This window comes from Simochromis diagramma, unplaced genomic scaffold (assembly GCF_900408965.1).
Source record: "Simochromis diagramma unplaced genomic scaffold, fSimDia1.1 OVJJ01000453.1, whole genome shotgun sequence".
Taxonomy (NCBI): Eukaryota; Metazoa; Chordata; class Actinopteri; order Cichliformes; family Cichlidae; genus Simochromis; species Simochromis diagramma.
Window position 1 is genome coordinate 341,915 of NW_024387471.1, and position 16,476 is coordinate 358,390.

Sequence of the window (16,476 nt, forward strand, 5' to 3'; positions counted from 1 at the left end):
CCAAACTCCGCTTCAGGTCCCAAAGTCAAACGAACACTGCGACATCAATGAGAGTTAAAAACTGTCTAAATTCTTTCATCTGTAATAAAATGTTCAGTGTTGCTGCTTTACCAGGTGTAACAATTAAGCTTAACATCCAGGCATCCATGAAAACAGGATTTATTAAATTTAACGGAGTTAGAAGTTAGCAGGAAGTTAGCTCGCTAGCTTCCACCTAAACATGATATAGCATGTTCTGACTGAGAGATTAATGAAAAATTCAAACGTACAGCTCTGCTATCACTTCCAATATAAATGAAGACAGAAAACTAAACAGCAGAGATGTTTGTAGGGTTACTGAAGTTGGGCTAGCTGGTATATAATGATGTGCTACGTGATTGCTAGTGACACAGCTATGTTAGCATAGCATAAACAGTGAAGCTGGAGGATGAACGTGTCCCAGTTAGGTAGGTACTAAACAGTACCTGGTACTATCACTGTAATTCATTATTATCAGGAAGTCCTAAAAACTCCCTGAAAAGCCTTCAGTTAATCCAAAATGCTGCAGCAAGAGTCCTGACAGGGACTAGAAAGAGTTAAATCTTCCTGTTAAATCCAGAATTCAAAATCCTGCTCCTCACATACAAGGTCTTAAATAATCAGGCCCCATCTTATCTTAATGACCTTGTAGTACCATATCACCCTATTAGAGCACTTCGCTCTCGCTCTGCAGGCCTACTTGTTGTTCCTAGAGTATTTAAAAGTAGAATGGGAGGCAGAGCCTTCAGTTTTCAGGCCCCTCTTCTGTGGAACCAGCTTCCAGTTTGGATTCAGGAGACAGACACTATCTCTACTTTCAAGATTAGGCTTCAAACTTTCCTTTTTGCTAAAGCATATAGTTAGGGCTGGACCAGGTGACCCTGAATCCTCCCTTAGTTATGCTGCAATAGACGTAGGCTGCTGGGGATTCCCATGATGCACTGGGTGTTTCTTCTTCACTCATGTGTTTGTTAATAGACCTCTCTCCATTTAATTACTAGTCAATATTAATCTCTGCCTCTCTTCCACAGTGGGTCTTTGCTTTGTCTTCCTCCCCTCAACTTCCTCTTCCTGTTAAAAGGGAGTTTTTCCTTCCCACTGTCGCCAAAGTGCTTGCTCATAGGGGGTTGTATGATTGTTGGGTTTTTCTCTGTAATACTATAGTGTCTTTACTTTACAATATGAAGTGCCTTGAGCCTGCTGTTGTTGTGGTTTGGTGCTGTATAAATAACACTAAATTGAATTGAACCTGTCCAACACACTGCTCTTTACTGTAAATCCACCAGAGTACAGCTTGCTAACCTGTTCATCCTGCAGTAAACAATATTTTACAGACACACTTTTGAACAGAGAGGTCACCAAAGAAGTAACAGTGCTAATGAATGAGATCCCATAACCCAAAGTCATGAGCATGAAGCCCTCAGTTTCTGTTCCTCTCACCTGCATAAACTTAAAAGGTATTTTTGTTGTTACAGACATTTTAATTACGCTTCTCTCCTTCACTCAGACGCTATCAGATCCCCTTCATGGCCTGTCACCAGTCTTTGTTCCTATTCTTTCATACAAAACATGAAAGCAGCTGTGCTGTAACATCTCACAATGTCTATGTCACTGGCAGACAACGGGGACCGTACACATTTCATGTCGTGACAGAAGTTTACTTAAGCCCTTGTTGGCAGTAGCAATACAGCCCCATTAATTTTACAAACTTAGTTAGTACACAACTTCTCATTCGTATCATAAAATCACTCAGCCGTGACCTTTTCTGGACTGCAGATCTGGCGTACCGGGCATTTGCTCATTGCATGCACTTGTGGCCGATATACTTTTGGTTTTTTCCTTGTCGATATAATTTTAGAAACTATAGGCCGGCTTGAAAGTCCACTTTGCATCGGCCCTACAAGTACCGGCACCAGCCATTTGTTAATTTTTCATTACTGACATTGTATTGGCCAATCTAATCTCTCAACACAACCGACCTACCTTACGTTCGCTGTGCTCTCATGCACCTCGTTGAACAGAAGTGATGGAGACTGACAGCTTGCTCAGCTCTAACATCGCATTGAGGAATCGCACAAATCAAGTGGACCGTCTGACCAATCGTGGTGGACCAAAACTTGCTGATGGCTAAAATGGAAAATGTAATTACTACATCTATTAATCTCTGTAATATAATATTAACTATGATAAACAACAAAACTATATGGAAAACGGATTTTTCTTCCAACAGTGTGTTTATTTATCTTCAAACATAACACCTGTACACGACCACTAAAACGTAAACAAGATGCTGAACTTACACTACGAACTACACATACTGCAATAGTGCATATATCACCATAAAGGGGGGGGGCTGTGTGCGACTCCCACCATATATGACTCACACTCGCAGGTTACACGTACATTAGAAAGTAGTCATTCAATACCAAGCAATAAACATCATCCCCAAATTTTCCACCAACCGGGGCAAGTCTCCCCTGCGTGGTGATCTTTTCTAACCTCAGAGTTGATGTTAATTCTGAAATCCATTCTATCCTTGGTCGATCCACCTCTTTCCAAGCAACTGCAATCACTCTGTTGGCCACCAGCAGCCCTTATGTGACAGCTGGATAAATAACCAGCAGAAAAAGTTTTGGTTCTAAATGCATCTCTAATATTTCTTATTAATATGAATATTTCTCCTGTAAGTCCTCTCTCCAGAACTCGAGCTTCTTTGCTGACGTTTCTGGAGAGGCAGCCACCAGTTCATTATACATTTTAGAAATCAGGCCCCTTCCCTGACAATCTTTCACCATCATTTCTTCGAGTTGATGGGCCAGAAATGGACAAGGACTAGTTTTGCTGTTCTAATAAAATCTCTCATTTGTAAATATAAAAAAAAAACTTGCTGTGGGCAACAATTTCATCAAAGGACAACAAGTGTTTGTCTGGATTGTGGAAAACTGAGACGACTGGTCTTTGTTTGTTTGGGTTTTTTGCAACACAGAAGAGAACCTTAAAACATTTGTCATATACTTTACAGTAATGTTCAATATTCTTTGCTCATATTAAATGTTTTTTGCCCCAACAGTTCAGCCAATAAAAGGCTTTCCTTAGGCACATTTTGTGTGCAGTTTGCAGTCGATGCAAAAACTGAAAGCTTGCTGGTGTCAAACAGAAAAGCAGCCCGACTGCTTACTCAAACCACACACACACTCGTTTCTCACATAATTGTGAAAAACTGGTTCTGCACACATTAACGCGTCGCAGCCGTTAGATTCCTCTAACAGGTGGAAATGACTCGTGGGAACACAACCTGTAAGCTGCCAGGACCAAACAGCAAACTCAATGAATAAACATAATATCTCACTGATTAAAAACAACAACAACAACAACCCAGTAGCATGGCTACTCATTAGGACACAGTCCAGCTTGTTTGTTACACTTAATTTGCACTTTAATCACACACAAGTCCAAGCCTGTGTCGCCTACACGCTGAGAACGGCACATGTTCACTGTCTTATTGAAAGTCATGAAGTTTTACTTAGAATAAGCTGCTGCATGCATGAAGTTGTGTTTTCTGGTGGGAGAGCAGCAGGGAAGATTAGTTTGTGTTACTCTGTTTATTTTGTATCCTTCCCAAAGCACTGATCCTCTGCCAAGTCAAACCAACAACACACAGACATAGTAGAGGGAAAGAGAGAGGATCAGGAAAGGAGGAGGAAACTGGCAGCAACAGTGGCCAGACATAACTACGACACCGTGATGTCAGCTCCAGGTTAGACTCTCCGATTCTCTTTCATTCAGTTCCTCCATCCTGTCCTACCCTAATGTTTATCTCTGTAAAATGCGGAAAGATTTGACTACTGACAGTAAACACAAGTGCATCTGATGTTTCCACTGATTACTATTGACTAAACTTGACTAAACACACAGACATTTAGAGACAACAGGCCCTAGTAATCATTTCTATTAGTTCTTTAACGTTTGCCTGCAGGTGCATGTGAAGTTGGTCCAATGTAATGTAAAGTCTCTATGGATGAGCACATGAATGTCTATTCAGAGACTGATGCCAACTACATTTACATGAGCCAGGCTCATTGCTCTACCTGCACACTCGCCTTATTCACCCATTCATATGTGCACTTTTTTCTTCCTAAATGGTTTCTAACATTCATACACGCCAATGGATGCAACTTGGGCACATGGACGTAGAAATTTCTAAACAGAAATCTCCGGCAAACAAACAACCAGTTCATGTCTCTAATTGCCTTTCCCGTTTTGGCGACATACCCGCAGAGGAACAAACTTTTATTTGTGATTCCATTTTGAGATATGAAGTTACAGACAGCAGCAACCACAGTGAATTGTCTTCCAGCGAAACGTGAAAGGATGATGGTAAATTCCATACAATTACAGTTCACGTCGGCAGTAACGACACCTGATACATTAAAATAGTTAAATCGTTTTGTGAATTTGCTAAAACAATGTCTTACTGTACTATTCTCTGAACCCTCTCCAGTCTGACCAGCAGTGACATGTTAGCCTCATGTTCTCCTTAAACTGCTGTCCAAAAAGTCCAAAAAAATGATGTGGGCTGTATAAATACTTGGAAGAATTTCTGGTCTTGTTGGGAGAGACAGGGTCTATCCCACTTTGGATGGAGCGGCTCTCATTTCTATAAATGCTATCCCCCCAAAACCACATCCCCTTAGAGACTGTGTTTTCTCCAAAAATCAACAAAAAGAAATTTAAACACTAAAATCACAACAAAAGAAAAATATAGTGTCCACAACTGTACCAAGGAGTAAAACAGTGACATGTGGATTATATGTTAGGTCTGACTCCTGGAAGTCTCTGTTAGTACATGAATTAATAATTAATAAACTGGTTTACTCTGCCTTAGTGAAACCTGGAAGATTATGTTTGAATGAGTCAACACTCCCAACTCATGCTAAAGTCAGAATCCTCGAAGCACAGGGGAGCTTTCAAGAGGAGCTTTCACTCCAGCTTAATAATCAACCAAAGACCCAGACAGAACTGTAGTTCATTTGAAACCCTGATGCTTAGTCTTGTGGTATGGAGGGCCTCGAGTGCCAAAATGAAATAAACACATAATTAAATAATTAAGACATTTAATTAATTATTTATATATTTCATTAATCAACTGTTTGAAAGCTTGAGTTTTCAGTTGCAACATCTCTCTGTGTGCGTCTGTTTGTCTCTGACCTTCTGTGCTAATCATCATTACGATGGAGGTAAAAACCCACATGATCGCACTCGTCTGTTCAGCCAAGCCGACGACCGCGATGCAATGCACAAAATTACAAAACTAAGAGGTGTGCGATTGGCCGACATGCCACAAAGATTGTATCTCATGACACAGAATGTGATATGTCAACACGCACCACCCACGACACAAGTGAAGCAGCAAGCATAAAAACGGCGTAAGGAACGACGACGGACATGACAGTGGAGAAAATGAACTGAATCCGTTTTTAATAGGTTTGATTCATCCCCTGCACCCCTTCCTACTGCTACACCCACCACCACCATCTGGGCACCTGGGGGACTGCTCGGGCTTTGGCGTTGACGTAACGCCGCAATGCATTGTGGGAGCGCGGCGCCATTTGAGAAGGCCACGAATCAAAACAAACACACTGTGTTGGAAGGACGACTGCCAGAACCATGCTTAAAATCAGCTCAAAAGTCAAAGGACTGTATCGAGACCGGTTGCGCCCGGACACCAAGAGACGGTACTTGGAAAAAATAGCGTGCATCGGTAATGTGGACCCGTTTTTCTCTCAGCTGCAGACTTGCTGGTGTTTAAGGGTTTGAGAGTAAAGATTAGACAGAAAAACAATCTTTAAAAAAAAGACGTGCTTGCACTCACACATGCTATGCATAATTACAACCACATTTCACAATTTATAGAAGTGCAAAAATCTCTCTAAGATTGCAGTAGCAAAGTGGGAGACAAACAGGAGAAGGGGATGAACGAACTCACCACACACAGGATAGCTGACTGTGAGCGCACACCATCCTCAACAGGTTTCCATTTATTTTGCAATTTTCCAGTAAGATCATGCTGTAAAACTAGCTCCACAAGATGATGAATGACCTCTTTTTACTTTCAAAGAGACATGAGGGGTACTTCACAGAGTCTGACCTACATCGATGCATTCACACAGTGTCCATGGTTACCATGATTGCTGCAGATGCACTAAAATACTGTGAATTAAACTCGCACTGCAAAAACCTAATGGTGACATGAGTGTCCAGGTTATTCATTACGACTGAACAGTATAATTTGGTGAAATTATACTTTAGAAGTATCATAGAATTCAGCTGAAGGTGACGGGCCCCAGAGGTGGCGGGCCCCAGAGGTGACGGGCCCCAGAGGTGACGGGCCCCAGAGGCCAGCTGTGTCCTCCCGTCCTCGGAAATCTGGACTCGTGTGGACTTTCCACGCAGGAACAAACAAGGATTTAAGCACAAACTCCACTATGTTGCTGTATTTTTCCTGAAAGACCTCAGTGCAGCACCCAGTAGGGAGGGTTGCTGTAGCCCAGGAGGTCGAGTAGGTCATCTGCTGACTGAAAGGTTGGTGGTTTGATGCCCGGCTGCTCCAGTCTACAAGCCAAATATCCTTGAGCAAATTGCTCTCCGACGCATCCACTGGAGTACGAGTGTGTTAGACAGAAAGCACTCACATAGAAAACTTAGCCCTTTTCCATTAGTACCAGCATGACAGTTTTCAATTAGGCGATAGTATCAGGTACTGTTTAGTACCTACCTAACTGGGACACGTTCATCCTCCAGCTTCACTGTTTATGCTATGCTAACATAGCTGTGTCACTAGCGATCACGTAGCACATCATTATATAGCAGCTAGCCCAACTTCAGTAACCCTACAAACGTCACTGCTGTTTAGTTTTCTGTCTTCATTTATGTTGGAAGTGATAGCAGAGCTGTACGTTTGAATTTTTCATTAATCTCTCAGTCAGAACATGCTATATCATATTTAGGTGGAAACTAGCGAGCTAACTTCCTGCTAACTTCTAACTGTTGAATTTAATAACTCCTGTTTTCATGGATGCCTGGATGTTAAACTTAATTATTACACCTGGTAAAGCAGCAACACTGAACATTTTATTACAGATGAAAGAATTTAGACAGTTTTTAACTCTCATTGATGTCGCAGTGTTCGTTTGACTTTGGGACCTGAAGCGGAGTTTGGGCCCAGACAAGTACTGACATCAGATTTAAAGACCGGATAGGATATTATGGTCGACAGTATCGAACGCTGCACTGAGATCTAGCAGGACAAGCACAGAGATGAGTCCACTGTCAGAGGCCATAAGAAGATCATTTGTAACCTTCACTAAAGCTGTTTCTGTGCTGTGATGAGCTCTGAAACCTGACTGAAACTCTTCAAATAAACCATTCCTCTGCAGATGATCTGTTAGCTGTTCGACAACTACTCTTTCAAGGATGTTTGATATGAAAGGAAGGTTGGAGATTGGCCTATAATTAGCTAAGACTGCTGGGTCTAGAGATGCTTTTTGAGTAAAGGTGTAACTACAGCCAGCTTGAAGGCCTGTGGTACATAGCTGATTATTAGAGATATTTAAAGTGTAGTACTGTCCATTCAGTTTTGTAGCATTTGACTGAGTCTGAGCAGAGAGTAAAGCCAGAGGCTTGCCTCATATTCTGCTCGAGGTTTGCAGACTTTCAGTCATTGTGGTTCTAAACTGTTTGTAGAAAACTCCCCACAATGAAGGTGAAAAAGCCTAAAATAGAAAATAAAGTTAAAATCTATACTTTTACAACTTTAAACCTTTACAACATAAAATAACTTAACCTTCTACATAACAAATGTACAGTTTCTGTCACGCACAATATTTAAACATGTACTTATTTACTTATAACCACAAATTTGTGCCTCATCAACGGGGCTGCTAATGACAAGATAAACTTCCACAAGCTCCGTTACAACACTCCCTCCAACCTCCCCGACTGTCGCCAAACTGCACCGACGATAGTTATACAGGAAGTCGTTCCTTCAAAATAATAGCATCACAACTCCAACAGGAAGTTAATCCCAGCTGATAGTACTGCCAAAATAAGATGCAAGTAAGCAAATAAAAGTATTTAGGGTTATTTACACGGGAGGGACTTTGTTTCCAGGCAATCCAACATGTCTCTACCTCAGGCTTAAAGAATTCCTAAGTGAGTTAAATTATAAATATGAGGACATAAACACATTCAAAATGGAAACTTGGAGATTAACCCAAGCAGGAGGTGTCTGACCCTGAAAAGCTCAGCCTGAGGACAAATAACCTACCATCACAAACTCAGGGAGCAGAAATGCCCTTCAACGCCACTGATGAGGCGTGAGCTGCGAGAAAACACTCCCAATAATGGACTAATAGAAAAATGACCGAAGAGGAATTTGAGAGGAATGTGGGGGGGTTTCAAGAAGTGGTGATGATGCAGTGTCCTTTAGTGTGACTGCTCTGTGTCAAATGCTTCTCATTGTATTCAAGCCTGTGAATGTGGCAGCATGAATGTTCGCCTTCAGCCGAGCACGCCACTTCGAGGACAGCACAGAAGTTGCTTTTTATGGCCTAATATCCAAATGAGCTTTTCCACCTGTAATCACTACTTATTTTGTCCTCTAACAAAACAAACAAAAAAATAAATCACACTGTTGAGTTATCAGAGCACCCACCAGCTAGACGGGCTACTTACAATTTGCCAATACCTTACTTCACATTTGAACTGGCATCATTCAGTCTCCAGAGATGACAGACTTTGACCACTTTGCCTCCTCCTGTCACCTGCTCAGTACGGCTATATCGGTACACACAATTTGCTGCATTGTCCTGGTAACTAAATGTTCAGTGTTTGTTTAAATAAAGCATAGTGTGACCTAAGCTAAGCTGGGGCAGTCCTTAATTAGTATACATAATTGGACAGATCTCAGCCAAACAGGTAAAACAATAGTAAGTTACACCATTTGCTTCATTCTTTAATCTTTTTTTAAACTTGTTTATAGTTTACAATTAGGTTAAGTTATTCAATGCAACTGTATGTATTATTGTAGGGTCTACCTTGCAGAGCAAAGTACCTTGAGGCGACTGTTGTTGTCCTTTTTTGGTGCTGTATAAATAAAATGGAACTGAGGGGAAAAAAATGCTCCAGCTGTGGTCAACTTTAGCCAGGTGGGCCACGGCATTTATAGGCTGTGAAAAATGCTCCCCACATGGACTGCTTCTTATTGTGTGCCAAATATGAGAAAGGTAGCTGAAGATATCTGAGTCTGTGTCCCACTGTCCTGAGTTAGTGTCTGTTGATCTCTGGCTGCTCCAGTCTGCATGCCAAATGGGTAAGATATTAACTCCAAGTTGCTCTCCGGTACATCCACTGGAGTGTGTGTGTGTGAAAGCACGTCAGCAGAAAAAGCATAGAACAAAGTGCTTGTATGATTAGGTGGTGAATGAGGCCAGTTGTATAAAGTGTGTTGAGTGCTCAGGTAGAGTAGAGAAGAACAAGTCCATTTACCAGCTTTTTGACTCTTTAGATTGTTTCACTATTTTGCAGATGGTCCAACTGGTGAACGACACAACAGGAGCTAATTCAAACAAAAGATAATACTTAGAGTATGATGGTACCAATGTAGTGATTCCATTACAATGATCAGTAGCACTCGTCACAGCGAGCCATGTTTTAGATAAACACTTTTGGCTGCATGTATCAAACACCAGCTTGAAAAGCTCGATAAGCAAACGAAACGTCAGTAAGTAATCAGAAAACATTAGAGACGTGTGCCCTCCCCAAGAAACAACGAAAGCCAGAATATATGCATGAGTTCTTTTCTTTCCTATCATGTGAAAAACAACTCAAGCACCATCACACACTCATGTCTCTTTGTACTGCCTCTGAATGTGTCCTGATCTAATACCAACCTCTTTAAAATGCTCTGGCTGCATTTGCAGTTATCCAACTGTGCAAGCATGTAATGCTTAACACATGCAACTGTGCTTGCAGGTTTACATGTCCATGTGCATGCATTAATACACTGAAGATGTGTTTGGGTACACTCTGCATGCATGTATACATACAAATGAGCACCAGGTTTGGTCTATTTATAGACTGGCTATATTAGCTCACTGCATGTGTCAGCTGCTGCTTTCAAAATATCCACAGATAGCACCAGCAGCTCCAGTAAAGCTGCACCAGCAGCTCCAGTAAAAGTCAGTGTGAAAATAGGTGGAAGAAAATCAAAGTGTATCTGTGGTGATCAGAGAGCTGCCAGACAGTCACACCAAAAAACTAACATGTGTGTGCAAAAAGCTCACAGGTTGCTGAAGTTGGTTATAAACCTGGAGTGGGTGCACACATACACAACAGACACACAGCACACCAACAAGTAGAGCCTGTTAAGCAGTGGAGCAGCGTCTGAGTCACCCTTGCTTGTCAAACTTGTGCCTCACTAACAGTACAGACTTGTTCTTGGGTAAATCCCTTCACTGGAGAGAGTGTGTTTATGAGACAGAGGCGAAGAGCTGTTCAGTCACATCAGTTTTCTACATGTGTGGGTAAGGATGTGTGTGCACATTACAGGGCCGTTAAACAGAAGGATTTGGGAATTCCTCCAAAGGAGCAGACAGGCCAAGAGGTGGGAAGAGGGGAGGGAATCTCAGAGCTTACCAAGCACACAAAGCAGCACCCCACTGCCCAAGACAAGCCACCCAACCCGTCTCCATCCCTCTCTGCATCCATCAGTGTCTTCCTATCTATGTTTTTTCCATGCCACACATTCCAACTCACTTGATGAAGCAGCGAGCTCCCTCAAATGTATATCCTTCCTCCCATCCTGTTGGTAAATCTGTGAGGAGAGGGAGGGAAAGAAAAACAACACAAGACAGCAGGAACATAAGGAACGGTGACAGAGACAGCGAATCAAACAACAACACACTTTTTCTAGCATAATATCTCGTTTGGATTGCGCCCTTTTTAATCAATCCCGCCCCCTCCCTCCTGCAGAATTTATCATTTTGTGTGCGTCTGCCTGCTCAGTATCACGCTGGTGGAATACACCATTGATGTGCATGCACCCAATAAAAACCTCCCCACGGCAGATGTGCAAATTTGGGGGCAATATCGTCTCTGAGCTGACGCACAAGCCGCAGCGCATTGTTCTATAATCAGCCGTGGTGACTGGAAATACTGGGTTTCTGCAGCAAAGCGGGGTATGTATCAAATGTCACTGCAGGGAATCCGCTTGGAAATCGGCAAAAGCCTACGTGACATAACTTTTAAAAAGTGTGTCGCAAAGTGTCCAGGTGGAGTAAGTGGGGTGGGGATGGCGGGGGGACGCCGTGCGCAACGGTCCGACAGCGGAGAGGGGCGACTGTTGCTTTGCTGCAGAGAAGAAATCTACCCCCGTCGTCTTTCACGCTCTCCCCGCAACTTGTCGCCCCTTTTTTCCCACCGTGACGCGCACATAACCTTTTCTAGGCGATGCGTGCGTGCGTGCGTGCGTGCACGGATTTTCGCAGGAATGTAGAAAAAACACATCCCGTATTACCTGGGGTTTTTCTGTGCCCCGTGATGACAGCTTCTCCTGTAACTGGATGCAACCAGGTTGTACTCTTTGCTTCTTCGCTGTTGGTGAAAGAAAACGGGGGAGGGAGAGGTGAACAGAGAACCCGAAAAAAAAACCCAAACAAGAATGCGTCGGAGAAAAAAGCAGTAGGTATCCATAAATCCGTGTATCCGCGTCATATTTACTTAATGAAGAATATGCGTCCATCCCGAGTCACCCCATAACTCCAAGAAGAGGGAAGGCAGGAGAGCCAGTCCGGCTGAGGATCCGCCGCCATGTCTAGTTTGGAGCTTTGCTTTACTACGGGTATGGGCTGGAGTGCGCGGCTCCGTGCCAAGCGCGCGCGCACTTCATCCTGTGCGCGCCTCAAGGAAATGCGCGAACGCGCAGAAAAGATAAAGATGCAAGCAACGATTTTGTCACAAGCCTGGGGAACCGGTGGGCTCGTTTTTGGCAGCCGTGCGACTAAACTGGTGCCGGTGAACGTTCCAGATAACACGTAGCTTCATCTGTTCCGTACACGAGCTTTTCACAATGCACCAAATAAATTCAGATAATATTGACGCTGTTTCTTCTTCTTTCGTTTCGTATATGATAAACTTTATTTCCACTTAGGTCTGCCCTTCTCTGCAGATCAACACGTTCCCTGTGAATTGTTTTTTCACCATTATGGCAAATGGGGTTGAACTCATACCAATCAGGCATGATTATAATACTACTGTGAAAGAAGCCAAGGAAAAAGACCGTTTCCATGAAAGGGTGCACATGGTCTGCAGCAACGTTTAGGTAGGTGGTGCATGTAGGGAAATGTTCAAAAAAGGAGTCTGTGGCTGACGGGTGTTCCTGGTTTCTAAAAGGAAATGTTTCCAGTTGAATTGTGACTTGAAGATTGTTTTATTTATTACTAACTAAAGACGTAACAATGAACTCCTTAAATAAGCATAAACGTTCCAAAAAATAAGACATTTATCCAGAACAACCTGTGTACTCCTAACCTCTCCGGCCATGCTCCTCCTCTTCCCAAACCACAAAGGTTTTCATGCTGCCATTGCACTTACATGCTTAAAGTGATGGGCACCTCTTTTGATTCTTATCACAAACAGGGCCATATCATTACCTTACGAAAACATAACCTAAATGTTCAAATGTATTAATCCTGAAAATATCAATTATGTAACTCACAAGCATTATGAATTACAAACCAAACATGAAATTAATTGTAAATCCAAATATAAAGTAGATATCTGGCGCCTACAGTAATATCAAAGTAATATCCACATGGGTGGCAGGACCCGAGGTTTCCAGAGCATCAGACTGTGTTTCCTAAACACGTGACACAAGCTCCCGGCCATCCACGTGAAAAAAGCAAACATGATTCATCAGAACAGGCCATCTTCCTCCTTTGCTCGATGGTCCACTTCTGATGCTCATTGTTGTCACAGTCATTATGGGCACACTGACAGGTTTTGGCTGTGCAGCCCCACAAACAACAAACTGTGATACCCTGTGACACCTTTTTATCAGAACCAGCACTGAGCTGCAGCAGCAGCTTGTTTCTTCAGCTGGAAAATATGTGCAAACCTTCCCACTGCGTGTGAAATGTAAATCAAAGCAAAATGTAATGATTTGCAAGTCTCATAAATCCATATTTTATTCAAAAAGAGCATATACACCTTATCAAATGTTTGAAATTTGTCACGGCTAAGCCGCAGGTGTGTTTGTGGTGCGGACCCAAATGCAGACACGCAAGAGATGAACAGAGGTTTACACAAAAAGCGAGCCTTTGGTACGGAGATACACAAAAAACAGAAAAACAAGGTGAGGTGAAACTAAACTGAAACCTAAACTGGGAATGAACCAACTATGAAAACAATGACGCGAGAACATAAGATGGAAACTGGATGGGAGCATGTAAAACCTTGAACATCAAATCAAATCAAATCACTTTTATTGTCACATGTGCAGGTACACTGGTACATGCGAGTGAAATTCTTGTGTGCGAGCTTCACAAGCAACAGAGGTGTGCAAAGTACAATAACATAAGAACAGGCAAATATAAGAATGGCTAAATCTGAGAATTATATGAATAAATATATGTACAATATAAGAGTGTATGCATATTACTGAATGTGTATACTAAATATGTATGTCTACGTGTGTGTACATGTGTGTGTGTGTGTGCACATATTTTACAAATTTAATAGAGTAAAAATAAAATAAATATGTAAAATATACAGAGGTTGGTAGTTGGATATTGTGCAAAACAGTGGCATTACTGTACAGTGTGGAGTGCATAATGTTGAAGTTCCAGTAGTGAAGCTGAGGTGTCTATGACGTGTTCAGCAGTCTGATGGCCTGGTGGAAGAAGCTGTCTCTCAGTCTGCTGGTACGGGACCGGATGCTGCAGAACCTCCTTCCTGATGGAAGTAGTCTGAACAGTTTATGGCTGGGGTGACTGGAGTCCTTGATGATCCTCCCCGCTTTCCTCAGGCACCGCTTCCTGTAGATGTCCTGGAGGGAGGGAAGCTCACCTCCAATTATCCGTTCAGAGCACCGCACTACTCGCTGGAGAGCTTTGCAGTTGTAGGCGGTGCTGTTGCCGTACCAGGTGGTGATGCATCCAGTGAGGATGCTCTCAATGGCACAGCGATAGAAGGTCCTGAGGATGCGGGGGCTCATGCTGAATCTTTTCAGTCTCCTGAGGAAGAAGAGGCACTGCTGCGCCTTCTTCACTGTTTTGTTTGTGTGTACTGACCACGTGAGATCCTCAGCCAGATGTACACCAAGGAACAGGAAGCTGCTCACTCTCTCCACAGCAGCGCCGTTGATGGTGATGGGGGTGTGTGCTTCTCTGCACCTCCAGAAGTCCACTATCAACTCCTTTGTCTTTGCGACGTTGAGGGTGGGATGGTTGTCTTGACACCAGTGGGTCAGGGCGCTGACCTCCTCCCTGTAAGCCGTCTCATCACCGTTGGTGATAACACCCACCACAAACTTCACAATGATGTTGGAGCTGTTAGTGGCCGTGCAGTCGTAGGTGTAGAGTGAGTACAGGAGAGGGCTCAGTACACACCCCTGTGGAGCACCAGTGTTCAGTGTGACGGGGGATGAGGTGATGCTGCCCAGTCTGACCACTTGGCGTCTGTCAGACAGGAAGTTAATGACCTTGTAGTACCATATCACCCTATTAGAGCGCTTCGCTCTCGCTCTGCAGGCCTACTTGTTGTTCCTAGAGTATTTAAAAGTAGAATGGGAGGCAGAGCCTTCAGTTTTCAGGCCCCTCTTCTGTGGAACCAGCTTCCAGTTTGGATTCAGGAGACAGACACTATCTCTACTTTCAAGATTAGGCTTCAAACTTTCCTTTTTGCTAAAGCATATAGTTAGGGCTGGACCAGGGGACCCTGAATCCTCCCTTAGTTATGCTGCCGAAGGTTCTTCCTGTTAAAAGGGAGTTTTTCCTTCCCTGTCACGGTCCTGGATTGGTGACCCAGCGCTTTGAGTTTATTATTATGACTTTCTACTTTATTCTGAGTTTGTATTAGTTCCTTGGGTTTGTTGTCATGTTTATTATCCTTACCTGTGTCTTCCCTCTGTGCTCCGTTCGGGTCCCTGAGTTTTGTGTTGTAAAATAATCTGTGTGTTTCCTGTTTTACTTTGTAGGTCTGTGTCTCGTTATGTCCATGAGTCCCAGCTGTGTGCCCACCTGTTCCTCGTTTCCTCATGTGCCTGCCAGTGTATTTTAGTCCCTGTCAGTTAGTTCTTGTTGTTGCGTTGTTAATGTTGGTTCCCTTCTCGTGATGTGTGTTTTCTCATGAGTTATAGTCTTGGATTTCCCAGTTTAGTTTGTTGTTGTTTTATATTTCTCCCAAGGCTGCAATAAAGTGCAGTTTTGGGTCCTCTTCAACTGCCTGCACACAGCGTATCATTCCCACTGTCGCCAAAGTGCTTGCTCATGGGGGGTCATATGATTGTTGGGTTTTTCTCTGTATGTATTATTGTGGGGTCTACTGTACAACATAAAGCACCTTGAGGTGACTGTTGTTGTGATTTGGCGCTGTGTAAATAAATTGAATTGAATATACTGCTGTGGATGACATATATTGTGACTTGGGAATTATGTTTTATTCAGTCTGAGTTTTCCATTACAATGAACCTGCATGGCTTTCTCTTGTTCATGAGATATTTACACCAGAAGTGCTAATTTGTGATGAGAATCGTGACAACTGTTAACAAATAGCTCACCTGCAGTGCTAATGGTTTTCCTTGCATTTTTTAAAATATTTATTTGGATTCCAGTGTTTAAATTAATAGATAGCCTATATTGGTCTTCACAATCCACTTCAAAAATGACAGTGAGACACGTGCGTGTGTTTGTGAAAAATAGAAGCGCAAACATGAAAAACATTAGGCAGAGACAGGAAGTGGAAGGGAGAGAGAGTACATCTGTTCTACAGAATGGTCACAAAGATTGAGATGAAGATCAGTTTGACAGACAGACAACATAACATTCGATCATATATTCAGTTATAGTTAACTAATGCATGGAAACTCGCAAGTGTGGTTGCACACACTCAGAAATTATGCTACAGCTCAACTGTGTGCTCAGGTACTCAGGTAAACAGCACTATACATCTGTATATATGAATTAGAGGCGGCACATTGATCCAATTATTAATAGTATCGACAACAACACTGGAATTGATACTGGATCGATAGTAGTGCGATAGATACTTTGTTTCTATCTTCTAAATTCACTGAATTATAATTTTTTTGTGAATTAAAAAACAGTATGAAAAATGTCTGAATCTTCTTGTGTCTTGTTTATAGCCAACAGCACGTTTAAACAGCCTGAGCTGTGTGTTGGA

General features: G+C 42.7%; 1 protein-coding gene across 7 annotated transcripts in view; it reads right to left on the reverse strand.

The window, feature by feature from the left end:
- The window catches only part of LOC120723548 (pleckstrin homology domain-containing family A member 5-like), a 162,282-nt gene extending 150,322 nt beyond the window's left edge, over positions 1 to 11,960 (reverse strand). For 2 of the 7 annotated variants that reach the window (XM_040015044.1, XM_040015042.1), the window contains exons 1-3: positions 11,797 to 11,941; positions 11,594 to 11,670; positions 10,834 to 10,891 (exon numbers count right to left, since the gene is read on the reverse strand). In XM_040015044.1, coding sequence (XP_039870978.1) covers positions 10,834 to 10,891; positions 11,594 to 11,670; positions 11,797 to 11,888 — 227 coding nt within the window. In that variant the 5' untranslated portion in view covers positions 11,889 to 11,941. Of the gene's footprint in view, positions 1 to 10,833; positions 10,892 to 11,593; positions 11,671 to 11,796 lie in introns of all 7 variants that reach the window. The other 5 variants (XM_040015043.1, XM_040015045.1, XM_040015041.1 and 2 more) reach the window with 4 other exon arrangements.
- Between the last annotated feature and the right edge of the window lie 4,516 nt (positions 11,961 to 16,476).